This window comes from Chelonus insularis, unplaced genomic scaffold (assembly GCF_013357705.1).
Source record: "Chelonus insularis isolate UGA/USDA-ARS -01 unplaced genomic scaffold, ASM1335770v1 contig_131_pilon, whole genome shotgun sequence".
NCBI lineage: Eukaryota > Metazoa > Arthropoda > Insecta > Hymenoptera > Braconidae > Chelonus > Chelonus insularis.
In genome coordinates this window covers 2789922-2814397 of record NW_023276372.1, presented here as the reverse complement: position 1 = coordinate 2814397, position 24476 = coordinate 2789922, and the positions used below count along the sequence as shown (strand labels likewise).

General features: G+C 27.1%; 2 protein-coding genes across 5 annotated transcripts in view; one reads left to right on the top strand and one right to left on the bottom strand.

The window, feature by feature from the left end:
• LOC118074003 (14 kDa phosphohistidine phosphatase-like) overlaps positions 1 to 24476 on the top strand; it is a 33057-nt gene that overhangs the window by 1067 nt on the left and 7514 nt on the right. The gene's annotated exons all lie outside the window — the stretch shown is intronic.
• On the bottom strand, positions 126 to 22518 carry LOC118073976 (arrestin homolog). 3 transcript variants are annotated; one of them, XM_035094803.1, is made up of 10 exons: positions 21948 to 22518; positions 18573 to 18812; positions 12250 to 12306; positions 11623 to 11758; positions 11392 to 11541; positions 5199 to 5346; positions 2486 to 2656; positions 2210 to 2373; positions 948 to 1271; positions 126 to 688 (listed from the first exon to the last, which is right to left on the bottom strand). In XM_035094803.1, the coding sequence occupies exons 2-10, from the start codon at positions 18704 to 18706 to the stop codon at positions 404 to 406; spliced, it is 1569 nt and encodes a 522-aa protein (XP_034950694.1). In that variant the 5' UTR covers positions 18707 to 18812; positions 21948 to 22518; the 3' UTR covers positions 126 to 403. The 3 variants fall into 3 exon arrangements, with proteins under 3 accessions (XP_034950694.1, XP_034950702.1, XP_034950710.1); XM_035094811.1 differs by having other exon boundaries at positions 22222 to 22518; XM_035094819.1 differs by lacking the exon at positions 21948 to 22518 and adding an exon at positions 19743 to 19819 and having other exon boundaries at positions 18573 to 18891.

Genomic DNA, 24476 nt, shown 5'->3' with positions numbered 1-24476 from the left:
CAGTGGCAGTAAAAATATTTCACATTCGATGAATTAAATCTGAATACTTCAATATTATAGTAAAATTATAATAATGTAAATGAATTAAACTTATTATCTAGAATGAATTACTGTTGCATCTACAAATGATATAAATTTGAAAAATTCCATATTTAATTAAGAAAAAAATCACGATGGTCAATAATTATTTTCAATGCACATTCGGATTTTTTAAAAATATTTCTTTTTTTTACTATGTTTATATCTTGATATACTAAGAAGCCCTGCGGAAGCAGCAAAAAGCTCTTTGGATATTGAAATTTTTTATACAACTTCTATGATCAGAATGTTTGAATGTATTTATCAATTTATTTCTATTATTATCATGGGGCCATGGTATATTACCGTAAGCCCGATCTTGTTCTCAGGTACTCCCTTTTGGTTCGCGATTTTCTATTAGGTTCACATCAGCTTTTTGATTAGTTTGTACTAACTCAGAATTTACTTTTCCATCACATTGAAATGTCTCCATAACTGCCAGACATGTATGCAATTTATCTTCTTCACGTTCAGTGTTTGCATTTGTTGTTGGTATGTTTCGAATCGGTGACGGGAATCCTGTTAAATCGGGCTCGGTACTTCGGTGCCATAGATTAAACGGTAATTTAAGTGATACTACTCCACATATTCGTGAAATCTGAAGTTTAACCTGTGAAACAGTAATCCAAAAATCAATAAATTTTGCTATTAATTACAAAATTAATAGTTGATACTAATGATTAAATCAACTTGTTCTAAATTAATAATTAAGATTTTTGTTTATGTCTCCCTGAAGAGTACGATTAGCTACGTCTAGGCAATTATCAAGTAGTTAAGCTTTTAAATAAGTTGTTGGATCAATATTATTTTAGAATGTAATTGAATCAGAATACTTAACGTGGTACATTAAAAATTATTGAAATATTTACCTTGACGTAGTAAGATATGTTGATATCAAATGCATGTCTTTCCTTCTCTTCTTCGCTATCTTCATCTTTATCGTCACCCCCTTGTTTAGTTCTAGGTTGTGGACATATAACTGAGCTAGCAAGAGTTGTTCCAGCCTTGGTATAGTTATCTTCAATAGCAATCCAATTTTTCGTTGAGGTCATAGTCGGTTTGACATTATACGTTTTCGTAAAATTAGATCCTGGCCCAAGAGGACAATTTTCCTTTTCTGTTTCCTTTGCGACAACATTTTTAAATTTGCCACTGCTGAACATACATACATCTACATGCTGAAGTACCAAGACCTTTAATCAAAAATATAATGCTATTTTTAACTATCATAAATATTCAAATGTTTCCCTTTATAAATGTAGTAATATCTTTAAATGTTTATTTTACTAAAACATGAATAATAATTTGAAAAAATTTGAAAAAAATTATTTTCTCTACTTTTATATAATTTTATGATATTGATTCAATTTTATAAATTCTTTTGGAAAAACAAATCTATTTACTTTTTTCAATATAACCGTGGTTTCCTAGTAAACTAGGTGTTGAAAAAACTTACTCCGTTATCTTTTATGGAGAAAGTTACATTGACGTAACTTTTTTGATGTATGTTTAAATGTTGCTTCTAACAATTTCATAAAGATAACTAAAGGTAATCTGGATAGTATTCAGAAAAGAAAATTTATATCAACATTACAGTTTTATTCAAAATGTAATGAAAGCTTAATCTGATAAAAAATATACATAGAGTAAAGTGAGATCGAACAATGAGTACTAAATACTTATTTTTAATGAACTTTTTAAAAACTGCAACTACCATTAAAGTTTTTATTTATTTTTTTTTTTTTAGCTAAATATATTCTTTGAATAATTAGAAATATCAACTTTATCTTGTTTATTATATACCATAAAAACGAGCAATAAGTTTTCATACACTATTTTATGAGAATAAAGTATCGAGAAGACAAATATGTAGCCACTAAAATCTTCATTCTAAGGGCATCCATATTTTAGGCTTTCTAGTCTAGAAAAAAAAAAAGAATATTTTTTCATGAAAAAGAAATCTTGATGAAAAAAAATTCTAATCTCATAATCGTATTTTTTTCTAGAAGTTTTTATGAAAGGTCCAGAAGTATTATTATAACTGAGAAATATTTAGATGTATATCAGTGTGGAATATACTCTAGAGTTAATCTAGAGTTTAGTCAGTGACTGAAACAGATTATCATATTACCTGGATTCTCCTCACAGATTTATGACTGTCATTGGAGATGCTAACATGGACCTGAATTGTATCTCCATGTGCATAATTAGCACGATCAAGATGTGCTTCTAGTCGAATGGAGCCTCCATTGAGTAAAAATTCTTTCTGAACAACTGCATGAGGTACTTGAGGTTCTGAAACATGTACTGCATTAGATTTTTCTAAATTCATTGATTAACTAGAGAAGTACTTGAGTAGATATGGATATATAAAAGTTACTTTCAAGTTATTTGATTTTTATTTTACCTTTAGTCTCAACAATTTCATTCTCACTTTGTGGATTACGTTCGTGCTGAATCGTTGGGGAAACTGAGTAAAGATTACTCATGGGCACAGCTGGTGAATTTGTCCGCTGAACAACCCTTATCCCCATTCTCACTGTCGTATTACGGTGGAGTTTTTCATCAAATCTCTCCGCTACACACATTCATATAAATTACAATGTCAATTTTGTACAGTTATTTTTTAAAAATGTAAACAATTTTTTCCCTTAGTGTATTCACGAAAAAAAAGCCACAGAATTTTTTTATGTGGCTTTTATTAATAAATTGTGAGTAATCTAAAAATAGCTGATATTCCTCTAAATGAAAAAGTTGTTTGTGAGAATAACAACAGGTTGGGATAAATTGAACAGACCACTTGATAAAGTATGAGTAAACAATAAAAAAAAAATTGAATTAAAATTTTTTAATTGGTTTGATATTTCATGAAATTGTTTTTAATTTATTTTTATTTAATACATGAATGACTTTTATTTTTTTATAAATGTCATTTAGCTGACTTTATTTTCTTTTATATAAATATCAATGAAATTAAGGTGCCTCAAGCGCCAAAAAATTCACTCAAATACTTGTGAAATTTGGCGCAGGAAATAGTTGTTAATATAAAGTTCCAATGTACTGAAACATGCACGAGTTCTTTTTTCTTTTATTCCTAGTATCTCGGTAGAATAAAATCGTGTGGTGTTAATAATTTTTAAATTGCAAGTCGATCTCGCTTTATCTGAACTGCTGGAAATTTATATTAAAATAGAGGTACTATTTTAGCTGTGAGAATAAATGTTGATGAACACAGTACTCGATAAAAATAAGTTGTTATGGATTATTTATTTAATTTTTTTATTGAATACAAATTTTAGTCAATAGCGATGTGAAGTTCACTATCATCGATTATGAACTGTGATCTTTATGAAATGCAAACGAGTCTATTTTGAGAAAATTAATTAGAACAAAGCATTGTTAATTACTTTGAGCTCAGAAAAAAATAACGATGTAATCGAATCGTGATTAAGATTGATTATTTTTTGTTGGCAAAAAAATCAATAACTGATTCGAAAAAATTCAGTGAGTAAAATTACTGACATATTGAAGATGCAAGCTGATGATAATTTAAATATTATTCCAGAGGAATAAAATAAATAAAATTTGCTCAAAAATTGATTAAAGCTAACTAATTTTATGATTGTTCAATTAATTTTTATGGATCACTTTGCTAAAGTCTATTCTCAGCTTGTTTTCCAATATGACGATAGATGTACCGAAAAAAAATTGGTTCATTAAAAATAAATGCCATGTTCTGGATGGCTCAACATGATGTTCTGCTAAATAGTTAATGAAAAATATTTGTTGTCTTTTAAATCGTATTTGTTCATATCCACATATCAGCTGTGTCTTATGAGAATGATATGTAGAAGTAGATAAAAAAATAGTTGGAAAATCTCTCAAGGATATTTTTTCTGAAAATTATATTTGCTCGTATGTTATATGGAAATGTACTGAATCGTAGCTAGCTTGGGGTGAAATATTGCATGACACGTGTTTTTATGATCCCTCATGTATTTTTCAGTGTTAAAATTGATTTATCTATGAACTAGACGAAAATTGCATCATGCTCATTATGATATTTATTCGATAATTATATATTAAGAGCCTCCTCAATGATATCGATGACCTGAAATATGTTATAAAGGCCATTGTCCGGAATTATCAAAGGTCATTGGAATCAATGAGGCACTGACTCACAACATACACATGATCAATATTTTTTTTTCTAATCCATTTTTCTATATTATCATCTCATTATATTCATGACTTTATTGGATATTTTTATTAGATTTTTTTTTATTCATCTTCTTTTAATATTTTTCAATTAGAATTCAAAGAACTATTTTTATATTTAATTTAGTATTTTAATTGAATACACATTCAGATGCAGTTTGTCGTGATTTGAAAGATAACATGTGGGAAAGAAGTGAGCAAAAATTAATTTTCCAATATTTTTAGAATTTATATTGCAATTTTTTTCTCAATGATTTGAGATCAACTAAAATGACATGGAGAGTAGGAAAAAAATGTAAATTTAAAACTAAATTATTTATATTAAAGCACCTCTATTGGACTACTTGCAAATTGTATGACAAAATTAAATTTGTTGATGTTATTCAAAAAATTTCTATACTTCATAAAGAATGTAGTCGTGTGTCTATCTTCACGTAACAGTAAACACAGTCTAGTTTAAATTTTTCTTCTTTTTACCACTGACTATAATTTCATTTTGTTCAATGCTCTAGTATTTTCTGCCACAATAAAAAAAAAGCTCCTTTTTTTAATATTTAATCATAATTTTTGAATTTATAACTTCAAGAGAATAATTTTTTTTTCTAACAACATTAAACATTGTATAATTTTAACTATTATTAAATTAGTCTAATTTAGTCATGTTATTTAATGAAAGTAATTCATAAAATTTATATTAAATGGGAATTTATTATTTTTCTAAAAATAATTAAAAATAAATAATAAAATATTTGAATTGTATTAACGTCAAATGAGCTTATTTAATTTTTTTTTGTTTCAATGAAATAATTAAAAAATGCAAACATTTTTTTGCAATTATTCTTATGAAAGTGTCAGACAGCTTTTTTTTTATCATAATAAATTAAATGCATGTTGTTACTGACCCACATAAGCTTTTACATCATAGCTCGTGCCAATCGGAGCACCATTGTACTCTTTAGCTGGAAGAAGACGAACAGAAGGTGGTACTACTCGAGTAATTGCTATGGTAAACGCATGAGCATTGGAACCCAGTCGTCTGATGAGAGCCTCCTGTATTTCATCAAGAACATAAAACAAATTAACTAATTAGTTGACTATTATTTCTATTATTTCGTTAAAATTTTATTCTTTGTTTGCTATCATCATTTGACACAATTATCTATTGATGTTTGTCTGTCGTGAGTATTCTAAAAAGGTAAAGAAAGTATAAAAAGATAACTTTTTATCCAGGAAGATGTTGGGATCAGCATTCAGATATATATATATATATATATATATGAGGGTATGTTTTATCATGACATATATAAATCGATCACCGTTATTGATGAAAGTTAGAATGAATGTTGATATCAATGTTGAATTTTCCACCCTAACTTTATTTTTCTATTATCAATATCTCGTTTCCCTCATTCATTTCATCTACGGAACCCTTAAAGCCGATTAATGCTTGGTTTAAGGGTTGAATGAAACTTTTCTTCATTCAATATGAAAGATATTTACTTTCTTAATAAACCCACTCATATGATACTCAAAGCATAAGTTGCTATTATTGGAACGATACTTTTATGAGAACTTTATAAAAACAAATCAACCAAGTTTTTATTGATATTTATTTTATCTTTTATCACATTACGTGAAGATGTTTTACAGCACACAAATATCATTTACATTTATTGCTAGTTTTTATCAACATTCAACAGTAGACATGGCTGTACAAGTTTATGAAATAAACGTTAAGTTAAGTAATAAACATCAAGGTGTATCTAGATATTCATGGGTTTCAATAATTGAACAAGTATTTTCTTCTGATTTCTTTTAAGTATTATCAACAAAAGGCATGACGTATTTTATTCAAGATAAAATTTCAAAGATGCTGTCACGGTAGAATCTGAACAAGCAATTCGAGACGCATTCTTTTTCTTTACTGACTTTTTGTCTGTCTGATATTTTCAACGAATGACATTTGAACTTACTTTGTGGAATACTTTTTTACTTAGTTGAAAGATATTGACTTAATACATGTTTTCAATCCTATATATGTATTTTTAATATATGTTTGATGTTTGACATTAGATTTATTATTAATGGTTGAATAAATCCTAGAGTCCTTGGTGGTTTATTTGAGTATCTTTTACCAGTATTATGTTTAAATAAATATACATGAACAAGACAGTAAAAAATGAAATAAAATTCTTCAGAACAAGAGGATGCACAAAAAAAATATAATGGTGTAATGAATTATTATTTTTTTTTTTTTTGTGTAGATAAAAGCTCACTTCCTAATGACATTCTAAATTCACTCACGAATGAACTTGCAAAGAATAAATATAACAATGAAAAATAAGTGGCATAACTGTAGTAAAATAAATTCATGAGATGCTTCTGAAGAATAGTTGAAAATGAAATCTCGTATTTATATTCTTTGAAGAAGAAATATTTCTTCTTGAAGCAAATTATGCAATTACATAATATCCCTCCATTTTCTTGTTCAACTCACAGCATTATTTTCCATTTATTCAATCTCCTTAATAAAACAAACAAGTTGTTTAAAATAAATTTTTAATATTTTTTTTTTTAGATATTTTTCATGTTAGAACATTTAGCAAGATATAAATAATTATAAATGATAATATAAGAAATGAAATATATAAACTATAAACCATCTTTTCATTTCTAATTATTTTTCTAGCATAATGAATATTGCATTCATGATATTTTTAAAACCACTTGATTTTTTTTTCTCTTGCTAGAATTATCTATGTTATTGACTATTATAGTTTAGTCTATTTACTGTCTTCGCATTCGATGATTTATTCCCTTGTAGTCTTTTAAAACACAGAGAGATTTTTATTTTATCCGAAAAAGCTTTCTAAAAGAGAGAGAAATACTCAGTTCGATAACTGCAAAAAATGTAACAGTTTTTCGACACAATTTATCTATTCTCTCCACTTTTGTAAAGCTGATAAAACGATTTTATTTCAGTGGAATTAAATTCAATTTTGTTTATTCAATAACCGGAAAATGAAGATGTTAGAGGAAAATGTTTCCTCTTCAGTTGGTGAAGAAGTAATTCCAGATTATTGAATATTTTATATCAAGGAATCAAGTTAATATTGTCGATATTGGATTTTATTAATAGGGATCATAATCTCTATTATATAAGATAGATTAGCTAGAAGAAGTGATAAAAACTGGAAATATTCAATTACATTCATTTTAATATTCTTTGATGGAGATAAATTTAAATCTTTGATAATATTCTGATCGATTTGGTTGAGTCATGTTTAGGCTTTAACTAGGTTCACTAAGAGGCATGCTCAACAGCTTTTAGGATTTCCATTAATGTTGATTAAGGAGCTTCTGTGTCTGCTAGAGTAACTTATCGATGTTAATAAATACTGAATTTTACTTTTAATTAGATATTGAAAAATATTTTTTACCGATAAAAATATTTCGAGTTTAGATTCATTAAAATTTAAATGCATTGATGATGAAGATAATAAAAATAATAATTTTAATTGGAAAAATAATTTTTTTTAAACGAAAAAATATGAAGAATAAATGCTAAACTTGAATGGAAAAGGTCAATATCACAGATGTAATTTAGATTGAATCATAAAGTTACAGTCAAGTAGTAAAGTTTCAAAACAAAATTAGAACTACTACTATTAGTTTCATAGCTCAGGAATTACACGAATATTCATAGCATTATAATTATTTCTCTGTCGAGAGAAGAGAAAAAAACATTCCACTAATCAGTAGCAAATTCTACGAGACCAAGATAATAGTGATTTCAAATATAACAAGCATTCGGTTTTATCACAATGTTTTATCTTGATGCTAGAAAATTTTATATCACTGGAAAATAGCTTTTTCCACGTGAAGATAACATGTACTATCGTTAAAGGTAACATTTGCTGGATAATTGTCACTTATTTTTGAAATTATTGAATTAGCTTTTTTATGACAAATTAGTGGTTGAATTGTCACTGCTACACAATTATGTGAATCGTTATATAAATTTTACGAGACAGTAAAAATCAATTTGTAGAAGTTATTGTAGTTGGCTACAATTTTTTTTAACAGGTGATTTTTTTTTAGTTGAATGTATAGCAATCAAATAATTTAATTGTTTCAGTCAATTATTAAAGCAATTATTTGTATATTAATCCGCAAATAAATTTATACTCATATTCTATTTCATAAATCACTAACTCCATGAAAGACTTCAACATTTCATGATCAATAAAAATAATTTATTAATGTATAAATAAATGAGAAATTCAGCACTAAAAAAAAACCAGCATGATGAGAAATTTCCTTAACAATACTTTTATTACCAGAGAGATTTTAAATTTGATAAATTGAGAAAAATAGCTTGGCAGTAAATAGTTAACGCCTTTGATATTTTCATTCTTTTTCTTCTGTCTAGATCAAAGAGATTTAATGGTTATAATCATCTTATGAACGATTCTATTCCGATAAAATAATATCATCTATTACAGAAGTGTTCTATAATCAAACTAATTATCGTTATTGATTTCATAAATTTTAATTTATTTCCTCAATTTTCTATGTAACGGTTATTCAAGTTCAAAACCATAAATATTAGACTACATTGGGTACTTTTATTTCTCGGTGACGCTAAAAAAAATAGAAAAATTTATTACAACAATAATTTCTTCTAAATGTTTTATACGACTGGTTTATTGTTTATCAATAACTTAAAGTTATCCACTTGAAGAAGAAAATTCAGTTATAAATAAAAATCAGAGAAGAAAAATCGAACGAGCGAACTGAAGGAAACATGTTATGGGTTAAAAATTCAATTGAACAAGAGTAGCTCAGTTCAAGTATCCAGTACAGCACTTTACAGATGAACAAATGGATTATTTTCCATTAGTGTTAGTGGCCAAGTTGAGCAATTTTATCCAAAAATATCGTACACCAAGTAAATGAAACAGTGTCCAATACGTACTTAAACAAGTCAACTCTAAATTAAACTAAACTTTAGTAGATATATATGTTTATTAGTCCAACTCATTCAGAATAAGAATAAGGTATTGTTGCGAAGCTTTTGATGCTCTTATAGGCGGTGAGTTCAAGGATATAAAGGTATGGAAAGATTTATGTTTGCTGTTAGGACAAAAACTTAAGGGTGGATAGATGGCGTGAGACACGAGATAGTATAAGTAACTGAATAGCAGACTGTTCTTTTGTATAACAATAACTAAATAAGCTGTATGAGGCCAGATGAAGATTTCTTCCTTTCTATATATTTTGCTACTCAGAACTTTGTTGTTGACGATTAATTGTAACTTGGTGTCTAGTATCTTCTGCAACCTTAACTGCATGACCTATCAGCTTTAATATTAATCTCACCAATGTTTTCAATTATCTCACTAGTGATTTGCAAACAAATTGATGAGTGTGCGTTGAGTCTTAGGGTATCAGTCGTTTGATCCTCATACAAGCATATATTTTCGTTAATCTGACAAGGTGGTAAACGTGCGAATGAATTCTCCGCGAGTGTATCAGGTCAAGGCCAAGGTCAGGTCTCAATAAAAACTCCACTGACGTCAGTAGGTACATCTCTCAACGCATAAAATGAAAATATTTCATTTTTCCAGATGCTAAAATATCATGAATATTTAACAGGATTCTATGTGACCATCACCTTCAATTTCATTCTCATGCCATCGAGCTACAAAAAATTACTCTTCCAGAGCTTGGCTCTCTGGTGTACACTAAAGAGTCAAGATGTTCAACACAGGTTCTTGAATAGTACCTGCACTAATATCAAGTATACTTGTCTGCTAACATTAACATCTTCACTTGCTATTGATTGTGCTATCGATATTTCAAAATTCGTCGTTTGTCTTGGCTTAATTAAATTTCAAAATTGGTTATAATTTTAGTGATGATGATCATAATAATAATGATAGACAATAGAAATGTTGACTTTACGAATAGGTACGGACTGGTGAAATTAAGCTAGAAGAGATCAATTAGATTAAAATGTCAAGCCAGAAATAGAACCATAGTTACGTTTCAGTGATCATTAATATTAATGATTGCTAGTTTGTGATGAATATTTAAATAAAATTATATTATTATTTCAAGTACATCAAAAGTTGAAAAAAGAAGAAATAAAAGCATGAATGGGAGAACAACTTTTAAGGCTACTTTCTTTATAACTGATATTTTAAACGTATTCTTTTATATGGGCTCTATAAAATTACCTGAAAGCTTATTTATACTACTTTTAACAAATGGCGTCTAAAAACGATGTTAGTATTTTTAGTTTTTATTAAATTGATTTAATTTCTATCCATAATAATAGCAAGAAGACTTAAAAAGTTTTCAACGTCTAATATTATTTAAATCTCTTATCCATCCAAGTTAATTTTCTCATTAAAAATAAGATAAATATAACAATAATTCGGTTCTTAATAACAACTATCACTAAACTTAACGAACATGCTTCTGTGAGCAATCCAGTTTTAATTATCGACTATTAAACTCAATAAAGGATCAATAGTAAATACATTAGAAAAGTATTTTCCAAAAGTTTGACAAAAAAACTCAAGTAAATTAGATTAAAGACTTTTTTTTTAAGTGTGCAAAAAAATAATAGTTAGGAATAGAAAGCAAAAATCAACATTGGTTTTACAATTATTCAATAATTTACATCATAAAATATGTTACATGTAATAATTAGAACATGTGCTTGGTTACATTGTATATGAGATGACAAAAAATTGATCTCTACTATTGACTGTTAAAATCAGCTCAAATTGAACCATGAATATAATTATTTCACAGCTCATTATTCGGTACAATATTGCATATTTCTCATTAAACTGATTAATAGACAGAGGACAAGGTAGTATGCTTGAGTTAGTCGTTAATAGCAATATGGTAGTGGCGACGAGTCAGTTACGAGAGAAACAATAAACGCTGCAAGCTATGTAATAACTCTCGACGCTTGTTGATAACCATTGGTGAAATAGTTTATGTATACATGTGTCCACAGAGGTCACAATTCAGTAGCAATTCACAAGAGTATTTGAGTACATATGTGATATTCAATACCTGTACAGGTGTTGGTTGTTGGTGATCAGCTCCCATGTATGGTGGATAGAGTTGGGCCAAACCGATGATCCGTTCAGCACAAAAATTTATCCCCATTACCTCCTCATCCTCTCGTCCATACCGGAAGGTCATCGTGACTTGTGCGTACACCTAAATTCATATCATTCCATCAGATCATTAAATGTGCTAACTAATTCTAAGCTATCAGTCTTTATTCATTAAGATACTTACTCGCTTATTTTCAACATAATCCGGGTCTACCAGCAGCACTCCTATGAGATTATCAATTCTGTTTTCGTATGCTATAAGATCTCGGTTAACAAGATAAAGAGTCATTTTTTTGTTAGGCAGAGATTTCATGAATACCCTGGAATTAGATTAGGTAAATTAATCAAAAGTGGAGATCGAGATTTGGATGATTACATTATAAGACAAGATTTATGATTTGCTTGCTTTCAGTGAGCTTTTAGATTGGTCTTAATAAACTTTAGTATGGTAATGTTTGCATTTTTGGTAGAAAGGTATCGTGGTGAAATGAAAGTAATTTTAATCAAGTCTGATTTATTGTGTTTTAATGATAAAAAATTTCATCAACTCTAATTAAATTTAATAATCAGTTGTTTTGAAGCAAAACTTTCAATTGCATGGGTTCTTTTGTGTACATAACGAATAATAATCGAAGCGTATAAATATTTTTCTTGTTGAATTTTTTTTAAAACAAAAGTTTTGATTTCAATCTAGACAAAGAAAAATTTTATGCAATATTTAGTGAATATTTTTTTTTTCAGTAATATAAACTGAAAAAAAAATCACTGATATTAAAAGAAATTTTTTCTCGTTTCGATCAGTAGAATTTACCTTTGGTTGTTGGACACAGGATCAGTTACAGTTAGTGGTAATGTTGCATCCAAATTCCTGCAATGAAAGAGATCAGTGATTTTATCATCATGAATAGTTTGTAAAATCTTGGACAATCATTTGTGACAGGTGGAATGGAGTTTCAACGACTTGGATATATGAATTTATGATAAAATGAATACATTCTTCATGTCTGGTGGTAGTATTCAATGACAAGAATCCTAAATGTTACTTTATTCTCCAGACAGATGTAGAAAATAACTTTTTCGCATATATATACGAAAAGAAGATTCTATAACGCATGAAGCTTTTTCATAAATTAAAATTCTGCATTTATTATATTTTTTATTTGTGAAGTACAAAGTTAAAGAGAATTAATTAAATAAACATCAGAATATTTTTTGAATATCATAAAAGTGAATGGAAAAAAACTGTTTTTTATTGCTATATGAATGAATATGGTTTAAAATTCTAAAACATTTCATGATGATATGAATAATCAAATTTTTTTTTTTATTAAACCAATCTATTGATTCAACATTGGAATTTGTGGTGGAATAATAAATTATATTTTAAACTGAAAGCTCTTTTAGTCATACTTTAATGTATATTCAATATTTACGTACTTTAATATAATTTATAATAAATTGAATAACAAATAATAAAATAAATGAATTTCAATAAACTATTTGATTGAAATAAACAATTGAGTTATTTTCTAAAAAACTAATCAAGTTGTTTCTAAATAATACCAACTTAATAATATTAAATTTTTTATTCATAAACTATTTAAAGATAGTGTATTAATCTATTTCTAACTACCTCACACTTCAATCGTAAATAAACATTATCAACCATGAAGAAAGTTCTTCTTTGTTAACGAGCAGCATAAATGATAGGTAATTTATGGTAAATTCTCACCGAGATTCTGATGCATTACAAATTGCAATAACTATAACAGTTAATCGATTGCTTGCAGTTTCTCGATTCAATTTATTATTGAAGTGCAAACTAACACAGAGACTGATCAGATTTCATGAATTGTAGGTCATAGGTTATTCTGAAAATATGTAAATGTTCTTGTAGAAAATTTTGTAGAACAAATTACTCATAATAATAAGTAATGGACTTGTGTTATTGAGAAAGACCATTGGAATGAAATGAATTTAAAAACTTTACTCATGTCTATCATGTACCAATAATAGCTCATACTCTGGTGATACATTGAGTGAAAGAAACACTTATGCTTTGGGAATAGAAAACAAATCACCAACTGCAGAAAGATAAAAGTTGGCTATGTTTTATATGCAGAGAGAAGGAAAAAGAATTTTTCTCTAGTGGGTATCTTTCCTATGTATGTGGAATTCCGGTATTCATCATCGTTTTCTACGACGCAATATTTATTTGATGCAATGCTTACTCCTGAAACACTAGCCATCAAGGCCAGAGAAAAATTGAGTAGTGTCCTTCGATTTCTCGGCATTGCTCTGAATAGATACTTTTGTTATTCAAAATGCATCTTATATGCTCTCGTTCAAGGTTCTCAAGTCTACTTTTAGGCGCTTAAGATCATCAAATATTCTACTTCGTGAATGATATATTAGAACTTTCATAAAACATTGCATTTACCACTCCTTTCTGGTTTTGGCTCGTTTTTTTTCAAGAATATTTGAATATTTTCTTTTGATCGAACAAAAACATACATTTTCAAAGTTGTATTAATTTTATTTAAAAGATTTTTTTTTTTTTATTTTTATAGAAAAATTTTAGTTAGCTAAAAAAAAATGTTTCCTTTTACGTTGAAATGTTTACTGTTGATGGAACAAATCAATGCTAGAAATATTTTTTTCATTACTATTTTCCTGACGATTCTAGAATGAACGAAAAACCACTAGTAGAAAAAATAGATATGTAGAGTTGAGAATACATAAAAAATAAAACTTATAGAAAATGTATTAATTCAAATCTTTTTTCTGAAAGAGAACAATTCGATTAATTCGTTTTTTTAATTAATGTTGGTATTTTACTTAAACTCGTCAATACTTGTGTCAAAACCAATACTAAGAGTAGAGAATTTTTCATAAATAATAAAAAAAAAGTAACTTCTATAATTACTGCATCATCAGAAAGAAATTATATACATAAGATTGGTTATGATAAATAATTAAGTTGCAATATTTTTTGTCATCTGTAGGTGACATGGAAAATTGACAAGTTAAACCTTAATAATACTTTATTAAATATACCACAATACCAGACACCAGGAATGAATAATTCATGGAAAAAATTATTATTTATTAACCAAAAAGTTTAATTCCGAAATATATAAAATTATTTTCATTTTCAATTATTTCAATATCTAGGTATTCTCTTTGAATTAATATTTATCTCTTTGTTCATAAAATATTTATACTAACTTTTAATTCGGTTTTATTTATTATGATATTCATTATATTTTTATTTGTTCAAGAAATAATTAAATATTTTATCATGCGTTCTATCCTCTTTCACGATTATAATATCATATTAAAATATACACTAATTAGATAGCTTTTCAAAAATAATTTACAATCTCTTAATGATTATTTTTAGAAAGTTTTTTTCACGATTAGAAATGTAGCTTCATTAACAAATATTTTATATAAAATTACTCTTTGGTTGGTAATTTTATTCATTTCGATAATAACTCAAATTTGTACAATGAAAAATCAAAATGTAAAAATGGTGTTGAAACAAAAATTCATCAACAATACTTGTAGTCTTCTTGATAGCTTTTTGAATTCTTTTTTCCACTCATTATTTAGCGATCAATAGAAAAAAGCTCCTTAAGAAGAATCCATTAAGCTTCTGTTGGTGAGTTATTTACTCATATCTTTTTATCGCTGGAAAATATTTATTATTTTTATTTTCCACGTTGTTTTTTTATATCATCCAAATATGATGAGTATTTCGTGGGTGATGTTTTATTTTATGGTACGATCAATTTGTTGAGAGAATTGTGTAAGTTACGGTCAATCCCATCGAGAGAGAATGGTATTGAATTATTGTCTTTGTCCAATTACGAGTCTGAGCGTGAGATATGATGGTAGAGGACATTATTAAACGAGATTAGGCACATTACTGCATATTACATTCCATGTTTTATGTATGGAACATACCAGCATGAATATTGGAGACCTCATTGTCTATCTTCCAATTTCACTCTGCCACTTGAAAATGTTCTGGAAATGGAAGTTTCATGATGACTCGAACTGCTCTACAGGTTGGAACTGAGAGAACAACTAGTGAAGCGACATATTTATCGTCAGACTATATAGTATAACAGCATGAGAGAGATGGAGTAAGTTTCTTCTCCCCTTCTCAGAAAGTACGACATTAAGTGTCTCAGACTTAGACTCCACTTGTCACTTTCATCATTTTATCTTTCCTTTATACAATATACTGTCTTTTGTTTCCTCAGATCTTTCATCATTTATTCTGACGACATTTTCTTCTGATACCCATCACAAAAATAATAAAGACGCATTACTAAATTGATGTGATGTGATCCTTTAGGATATAACTTTTTAGATATTTTTTCTATTATACTTTATATTCTAAATTTCATTCCCAAAAGTTTATTCCAATTTTCAAGGCGCGTTAATGAAGGAATAAAATTTGCATTTTTGATGAAAAAAATCATCTTTATTTTTACTTATTTAGTTTTTTTTCTAAATGATGGTATTATTAAATTAGTTAAAAAAAAAATTGAGAAAAAATCTCGTTTTTTTTCTGACTTCTAAATGAAAACAGAATTATATTAATTGATGTTTTAGGAAATTTAAAATAAATATTTACTTGATTGATTTCTCGAAATATAAATATATCATATGTTTACTTTAGTGGAGGTAGCTTGACTATCTAAAAATAATACCATGAAAAATTTTGATTTATAGTTTTTAAGAATGTCATTTAAACCTGCAGAGTTTCTGTCAATACTCGAGGATTTTTCTATTATTAATGATAAATTTAAAAAACACCCCAACAAAAAAAAAATAGATTGTTTCTACACTAGAGTCAGATGTGACTAGAATGTTTTATTTTTTCTCATTTCTTTTATGAAAACCATGAAGATTAGAGAATACAATGTTTTATTTGTGACTGAATAAATTTTATTTTTTTTCATTGTTAACGAAGTCACTCAGAGTTATAAATATTTATTTCACATAAAAATATCATAGATAATCCACTAGTCAATTTTTAAAAATAAAATTAATTGATAAAAATTGATTTTCTACACTGTCGGCATAAATAAGTTGAAAAATAAATAATAAAATGTTATTTTTTCACGATAGACCTGTGTCTAAAAAGTGTTATTGTAATCAAAAATTATTTATTGTGCTAGCATCATTATCAAACTATTCTTAAATCATTATATAATTTAATATTGACAAATAAAATATTGATTTTTTTTTCAATTTTTTCAACTTGGATAATTTTAGAAGAGAAAATTAGATTATTCAGCAATTTTTCCAACTACTTTTCGTTTGTATTAGATAATAATCCTGGAATAAAATTGATAATATAACTATAACTATTTCAATTAATCACCATAATGAAATTTAAGAAAAAAAAATAGACCATGATGAAAACTCAGTGACTCAAGTTACTTTTCTCAGCTAAAAGTTATCCAAGCTGACTCTAAAATGAATGTGAATTAAATAAGTGAACACGTGCAAATAATTCACACTTAATAAGTGAGAAAAAAATTCATTATTTAAAGTCTTCTATAGAATATTCATATTCTCGATTAGGGATAAGAAGACTAGAATTTCTTATTTTATTTCTATACAAAATGAAGAGAAACGTATTCTCCTCATTTTTTCCAATCATTTTCGATACAATATAATGTCAAAATGTCATTGAAACGTTTTTTATGCAGATTTGATATATTTAGCAAAGTTAATTTTAGAAGTTGATGATCCATGAATAAATTTAACGAATAGCAGAAGTAATGGCAAAAATAAAAAATTTATTTCCTCTCTAAAAAGTTTCAAATCTATTGGAAAGTATATTGCTTCAATCTGATTAGAATTTGCGATTATTCAAGCTTTAGATCACATCAACTGATCGAGGATAATGATTTCTTCATACTTAAAAGTTTAAAATATATTTCAAAATAAATATTTCCCTTTCTTAATTGGAATTTAAATAACTTCAAAAACATATTATTGATCCATCATAAACATGGAGCTTTTTTTTATTTATTAATTGTCAATTGCAAAGAGTAAATCAATCAATTAGAGTTTGTCTAAACTAAAACGATTAAAATAATTGAAATAATGAATTGTTGGTGTTGAAAATGATGTAAATTTTATCTAATCATTATTCATCTCATATCAAAGCTGTTGGTGATTACATTAGAAATATTATGAGCGTATATTATTAAGCTTTTATAAATAGAGTTATTTCATCATTAATTCATTTATTCAAGTGATGTATTACAAATATACAAATCAAAGCATAAAAACAACTATAAGCTCTAACTTATAGGAAAGTTATTAACAGAAAATTAAAAATATTTCACGGTCAAATCATTAGCTGAGTTATTCTCAACGAAAATTATACGATTAAAATGATCTAATAGTTTATTAAGATAAAAAAAAGATACAAACTCCTATATATTTATAAGCAATGAATATGAACCATTATTCTTCTGATAGTGAGATATAGTAAGCACTAAAATAACTCATAAAAAATGATGAATTCTATCTAAACTGAATAACTCTTTTTACTATGCTGTGATAAATATTACTATCACATTATTCTGTCTCTTATATGCAAGATCAAGATGTGTTTAAATATTTACTAATAAATATGTGATATAAATTACCACGAAATTCCCACCTGGTACATCAGTATTTAAATAATAGGTCCATGACCAGTTACTGTAATATTTACTTCACCAAAAAATGGATGTTAACTTGGATTAAACACATAGTGTTGATGAAGTCATGTAGGAATACATATCACCAGAGAGAGTGAGAATATTTATTCGCTAGGGAAGAAAATTTAATTATTTCACACCAGTTTATATTTATCAGGATGAATTGAATAAAGTTGTTGACACACATGAGTAAATGTGGTGGTTGGTAGTCTTTGTTCATGGGTTGATCGTTTAAAAATTAATGCTAGTTTTTGATGATGATTTAGAAATAAAATAGTTAAGATTGGATGTCCAAGTGTTATTTGATGTTTAAACAAGCAACAAAATTGTTTTTGTTCTTGTCTGAAAGACATTTAAATTATAGAAATGAATAATCCTTAGGTATTCACATACTTACCTATTAGATCGCGTGTCTATTTGCTGCAATTCATCCGTGCTCTTCTCCTCACGACCCAGATTTCTCTCTTCATTCTCACCTTCCTTTGTGTCATCAACACTCGGCTTTTCCTCGCTGCTTAAACGACTATCCATTGTAATGGCTCAATTCTCTTCAAATTAACAGTTCCAAATTGTTCAATGTCACACACATAACCGTCTACACTGTTACTGTTTTATGGTCTCTTCATTAGGTGAAGGGCTTGAATGAAGGTGAAGTCAAAAAGCAAATTGAGTTAATTAATGATCACTCTAGGATATGTTTACTTTGAATTGATCTACTGAAAAAATTTCATTTTAAATATTAACTTTTTTCATCACTATAATTAATTCTGTATAATTTTGCTTGTTAATATTTGAGATGAGAAAAGCTTTAAGGGATTTTTTCTAAGTGAAGAGTATAGAGTATTAATAAATTTATTATAAGTGAATTATAATTTTATTTATAGCTTTTAAATCGGTATGAAATTTTCAAGATAAGCTGCTTAAAAAAATTTGAAGTAAGATTGAAATGATAAAGTTGATTTATCTTTTTTTTTAAATGATAAAAGATTATTTATTCATGTGAAAGAATTTTGCAAATTTATAGCTTTTTATTACTTGAATAATAGATATAGTTAGATAAACAATAATTCGACTTTTGAGTTCCGTCGAGTAAAAATTTGTTTCAGAGTATATTAACTCATCAGAAGACTAGAATGAATAAAAAGAATAATAATTCATTAAGGTAAAGTTTCAATTCACACAGTTACAATAGATTTTCAAGTGAATAATTTTTCCCAAACATTCTCTTAAGCAGCTTAACGTGATACTCTTGCTTTAAAAGCTTCCCTGAGTTCATACAAAACCCCTGATTGATTTTCTGGGGTCCTAGCACGAGGTGTGGGAAAAGCTAAAAAAAATTCCACACGACTTTGTGGGGTTGATATTATGGTCCCTTAGGACTTTAGGCTTTCTAAAGTGTTTTGTCTTGATTTTCGTTGCGGTCAATTTTTTCATTTTTTTTTTTTTCCTTTTCACTGATAAAAATTCTAAAAATTTGATACACTAAAAATGGAATAGCTTTTATGTTATTGAAGGTTATAGAATATTTTCAATTATAAAGTTAATTTGATTACTGAAAATTCATTACCTAAGGTAAAGTTGATGCGTCACACGATAAAATCAGTAATCATCTGTTAATGAAATTTCGCTACAGAGAGATTGAAAAGAAAATACAGGAAGTTGAAAGAGAGTAGTGACTTGGTAGTCTGTCATCCACCTCAAATCCGGAAATCATATAATAGATTATCTCCTACCTGACGAAATAAACTATTTCATACTTTCGCCAACTTGCAGATTATAAAAAATCATATCCAATTATTTCCAATTTCCAGAATTATGCTACAAGATTATTAGAATCTGCCTGAATATTTCTGTTAATAAAATTACCTTTTTTTTTATCGAAACCTGTCATACGAGTTTAATGAGAAATTTTTCAATTATTTGAGTTACTTATTTCAATACTAGAGATTCAAGGAATAATTGTTGTAAATAAATGTTTGTAGCATTGAATAACATTTTAACCTCACCAAGTTTTCATGAATGTACACGAGTTTTTGAAATGTCTCAAGACCTTTACTTAACCTTGCACTGTTTAAGTGGATTATATTTCGATTCGACATGTATTTATATTTATTCACATAAATGTGATTTAAATTATATACAAAAGAGTGGAAAAGTTTTTTTCCAAATCAAATTCTATTCTTATGGAAAATGGAATATTTTTCATGCAAAACTATGATAACTATGATATCGGTTGTGTCATGTTTTTGTTGAGTTTTTACAAGATTAGTGGTCGGATAAACGTCGAACGTGTCTCGTGATAAATAAATATATGAATGCAATGAAAAATGTTTCGAGTAATTGTTGCATTCTCGGCATTCGTAAAAATCCACCTTTAGTTAGATCGATTAAGAATCCACGATTTCAAACATACTTTAATAACTTTTATCAAAATATGTCTACGTAGTTTGTTGAAGATTTTTTTTTATTGTTAAAAAAACTGATTATAAGAAGAGCAAAATTATTTAATTAAGATGTAAATGATAAACTATTTTTCTAAAGTAACTTTAATAAACTAAAAAGTCGTTTTATTGTAATATTTTGGATAGAGAAAGAAAAAAAAAGCTAAATGTCGGAACGCTGTCGCAGTTGAAAGCGTAAAAAAATTTTATTACTCCTCTGAGGGTGGAGTTTCACTTCTTATCAATTACTAAAGGTATCATTATATTTCTATAAATATTAATGTATGTATTATGAAGGAAAAAAATTGATGAGAAAGATATTATATTGTGAACAATATTGTTGATTAAAATAATAGATTATTAACTTCATTAAATATGAACTAAAAAATCAACAAATATTATTGATTTAAAAATTTTCATTTTATCAACATGTTGACGAAAAAAAAAAGAAATAAATAAATAACTAATGAATCATTTTAATTATTAATTTAAAAAAAAAAGGATTTTTATTAGAGAATGATTTCTTTGATTTAGAATCTACCTAAATTAAACATATCTTTGAACATAAAAATTATTCCTTATCAAATAAAATCAAATTTAATTGTAATAAAACAGTTACAAATGAAATAGAAAAATTCCAAGAAATTAAAATTGTAAATGTCGGAACGAAAGTGTGTTCATTGTCGAGTTAAAAAAAGAAACAATAGTTTTGCTCGATGGTGCATAATAATGGAATGTTCACTTTGGAGAGAAGAAGAACAAAAGGTCGGCGTTGAAGACTTTGGTGATATTTTTCGTGAAGAAAGTGAAAAAAGTGAAGAAGATTAAAAAAAGAGAGTCATTAATGAGGACCTTGACATCGTAGAAAAGTGGAAGTCACTCAAGTGATATACAGACTTTTCATTTGCGTTAAAAAGGTTTAAAAAATTTTCCCCTTAGTAAATATATATATTAAAAATGAAACGAAGCTTAAATGTTTACATAAGAATAATTAGAATTATTTTTAAAATATAATCTGCTTATTATTTTAAATAGTTCTCATTGAGATAAAGATTTGAATAAAATTCATTGAAAGCATCTTTCTAACTTTGATAATATTTCATAACCAGTCTTTTTTGTTTTAATGACTATAAACTTTTGAAGGTAGTCAAGACTATTAGATTAATTTTCATATCTACCACCTGAGCTCACCTCATTATTTATCAGTTAGTTTATTTTTAAAATCCAATCTAAAAAATTGCATTCTAGTTTTTAAATAAATTCATTTTATCTTTAAGAATTTGTTGTGAGAAATAAAGTAGATAAGCAACACAAAGAAAACCAACTTGTACCTTTTGAATTAATCATACAATTTATCCCTAATGTTTTTATGTCGTCTTTTATCGTTTTCGCCAATAAGAATAATTTGGTACACTTGCGAATGATCATTTATTACACATTAGAAATGTTATTTTATTCTTTTCTTACACCATTACACGATGCAAATTTAAAAATAAATTTATTACAAGTTGCTGAGTCAGTTAGTGAATATTTTAAAAATAAACATCATTAGTTACATCTATTTTGTCAACAAGATAATAAGAAAATGATTATTTTACAAATTACAATTTTTCTTTCTCGTCAGTAGAAATAAATTTATGATGCTGTCAACGTTTTTTTTTTGCAGCTAAAATTCTCTCTGTAATTCACTACACTTTTGTTTACATTTTTTAAATCATTTTTTCAACAAAACTAATTTTTATTTTGACACGTCAAATTATTTTTCACATCTCTAAGGGTTTAACTATTTATATGAGATAGAAAATTTTAAATTATCTCTACAGGAGTTTCGTGTAAAAATGATTTTTACTACTTGGGGTAATAGAACGCTAAGGGAAACTAGTCGACGCTACATCAGACCGGTCCGACATCTAAAGCGGCTCGTCGAGCACTGAAGGGAAACTCACGCAGGCGTTTCGGCGGGCTTCAACACTCGCCACTCTGTGCACTACAATATTTTCAATAAGTCTTTCCCTCTCACTTATTTTTTCTTCTTTTTACCTTTGTGAATATTTCATTTGTTACTCTTGTACTCTTGGTACTCTTGTTTATCTTAATAATCATAAAGGATTTAAGTTTTCATTATGAATTACAATCATCTTTGCAACAAGTTTTACATACGAAAATATTTATTTTCCCTTGAAAGTTCATTATAATTTTCACAACTTTACTGTATATTTTTTAAGTATTTCTAATTCTTTTTTTTAATTTACTCAGTCAATTGAGAATTCCTTTTTTTTTTGTTTTTTAATCAAGGACTTGTCGGTTTGTCTAATATAGTTGATGCTTATCTATATATCCTTGACATGTCTTATCAAAACTTGTCTTGGTATAAAAATTCTTTTAATGAATTAAAAAAATAAAAACAATTAAAACTTGGTTTGTAAAATAAGGGTGGAACTGAGAGAAGTTTGTTCTATGGGTACTTCTTTCCAAGTGTGTAGATTGGTGTTATTAAAAAAGAAATACCGTGACATTGTTGGAATATTATTGAAGGATTATTCACAAAGTACACGTACACCGATAAGAACATAAGTTTGTAGTATCGATAAAATAATCTGCTCCACATTCACTAAAAAATTTTATTCCATCATAAACAAGAGAAATATTTCAAAGTATTTAGTTCATCACATAAATAATTTAAAAATTATTTAAACAACATTCTCCTCTGCTAGTAGATATATATTGATGTATTCTTTTATAACTGGCAACGTTGTTTTTCAATACCAAATGTCAATATTTTTTTAATTGAAAATAAGAATAAAAGAGTAAATAAATAAATCTATGAAAATTCTATAATCGTAAAGAAAGGATAAAAAGTTCGAGCCGGAAATTAGGAGTGTCAAGATAGGATAAAGGAAGTTAATCATAGGATAAAGTGAAGGTAGTTACGTTTCTCTTCTTAACGTTTTTACAGAGTCGGTTTGAAAATTTTACTCCAACTCTAGAAAAGAAATAACCAATAAAACTTTCTTTTTCTATATGAATAGAAATAACCTTGTCAGTATTACTAGCTTAGAAGCTCGAAATAAAGCCAATGAAGAAGAAAAAAACAAAGAAAATTATTTTCAAAATTACGAATATTTTTCTGTTACTTTTAAATTACTATGATGATTGATATAAAAAGCTATGAAAAGAGAAGACTGTTATGATTTTTTTTTTTTTTCTGTTTTACTTAATGAAAAGTTATTACCAACAACAATAAAATACATCCCAGAATAAGTGAATTTCTGTGTTGAAAATGAGTCTAAAGAAGAAATAAATTATGTAAATATTAAAAGCAAGTGATGAGTGGATGTAGTCATGAAAGTCTAGTGTGGTCTTAAAGAAGAAGATTTTCGTTTGAAATAATTGAGAAGAGATACGTATGAGGGATGGTTATATAAATATTTTATATATTTTTATCACTAATTAAAAATATCCTAGCGAAATCTGCTTGTTGATGATGGTCATGAGCCAATCTATTTTTGGTGCTCGATGATTGACTAGTTAAGTTCACTCTCATATCGATAATCAAGAGGTGAATTCTATCAGAGGATTTTTAAAATTAACACGTAACAATAAAATTCAATCGATAAATAGATAAATGTCAAACGATGATATTTAGTTTTCCTTAATCAAACGTTAAATTTTTGTTTGAATCATCTCTGTATGTATTTTTCAAGAGAAATCATTCAAACTCGACTATTCATTTATCTAAATATTTACAAATTAATTATCCTTTTACTGTATGTAAATTGTTTAGAGAGTTTGTTGTTTGATGTAACATCAAAAACATGTTGGATAATATACTTTGATAATTTTCATTGTGACCTGAACAT

Coding starts and splice junctions, on each gene's coding strand:
- LOC118073976 (XM_035094803.1), bottom strand. CDS start 18,706: ATGGATAGTCGTTTAAGCAGCGAGGAAAAGCCGAGTGTTGATGACACA. Junction 12,307..18,572: donor ATAGACACGCGATCTAATAG/GTAAGTATGTGA, acceptor CTTTCATTGCAG/GAATTTGGATGCAACATTAC. Junction 2,657..5,198: donor TGATGTAAAAGCTTATGTGG/GTCAGTAACAAC, acceptor GAATGTGTGTAG/CGGAGAGATTTGATGAAAAA.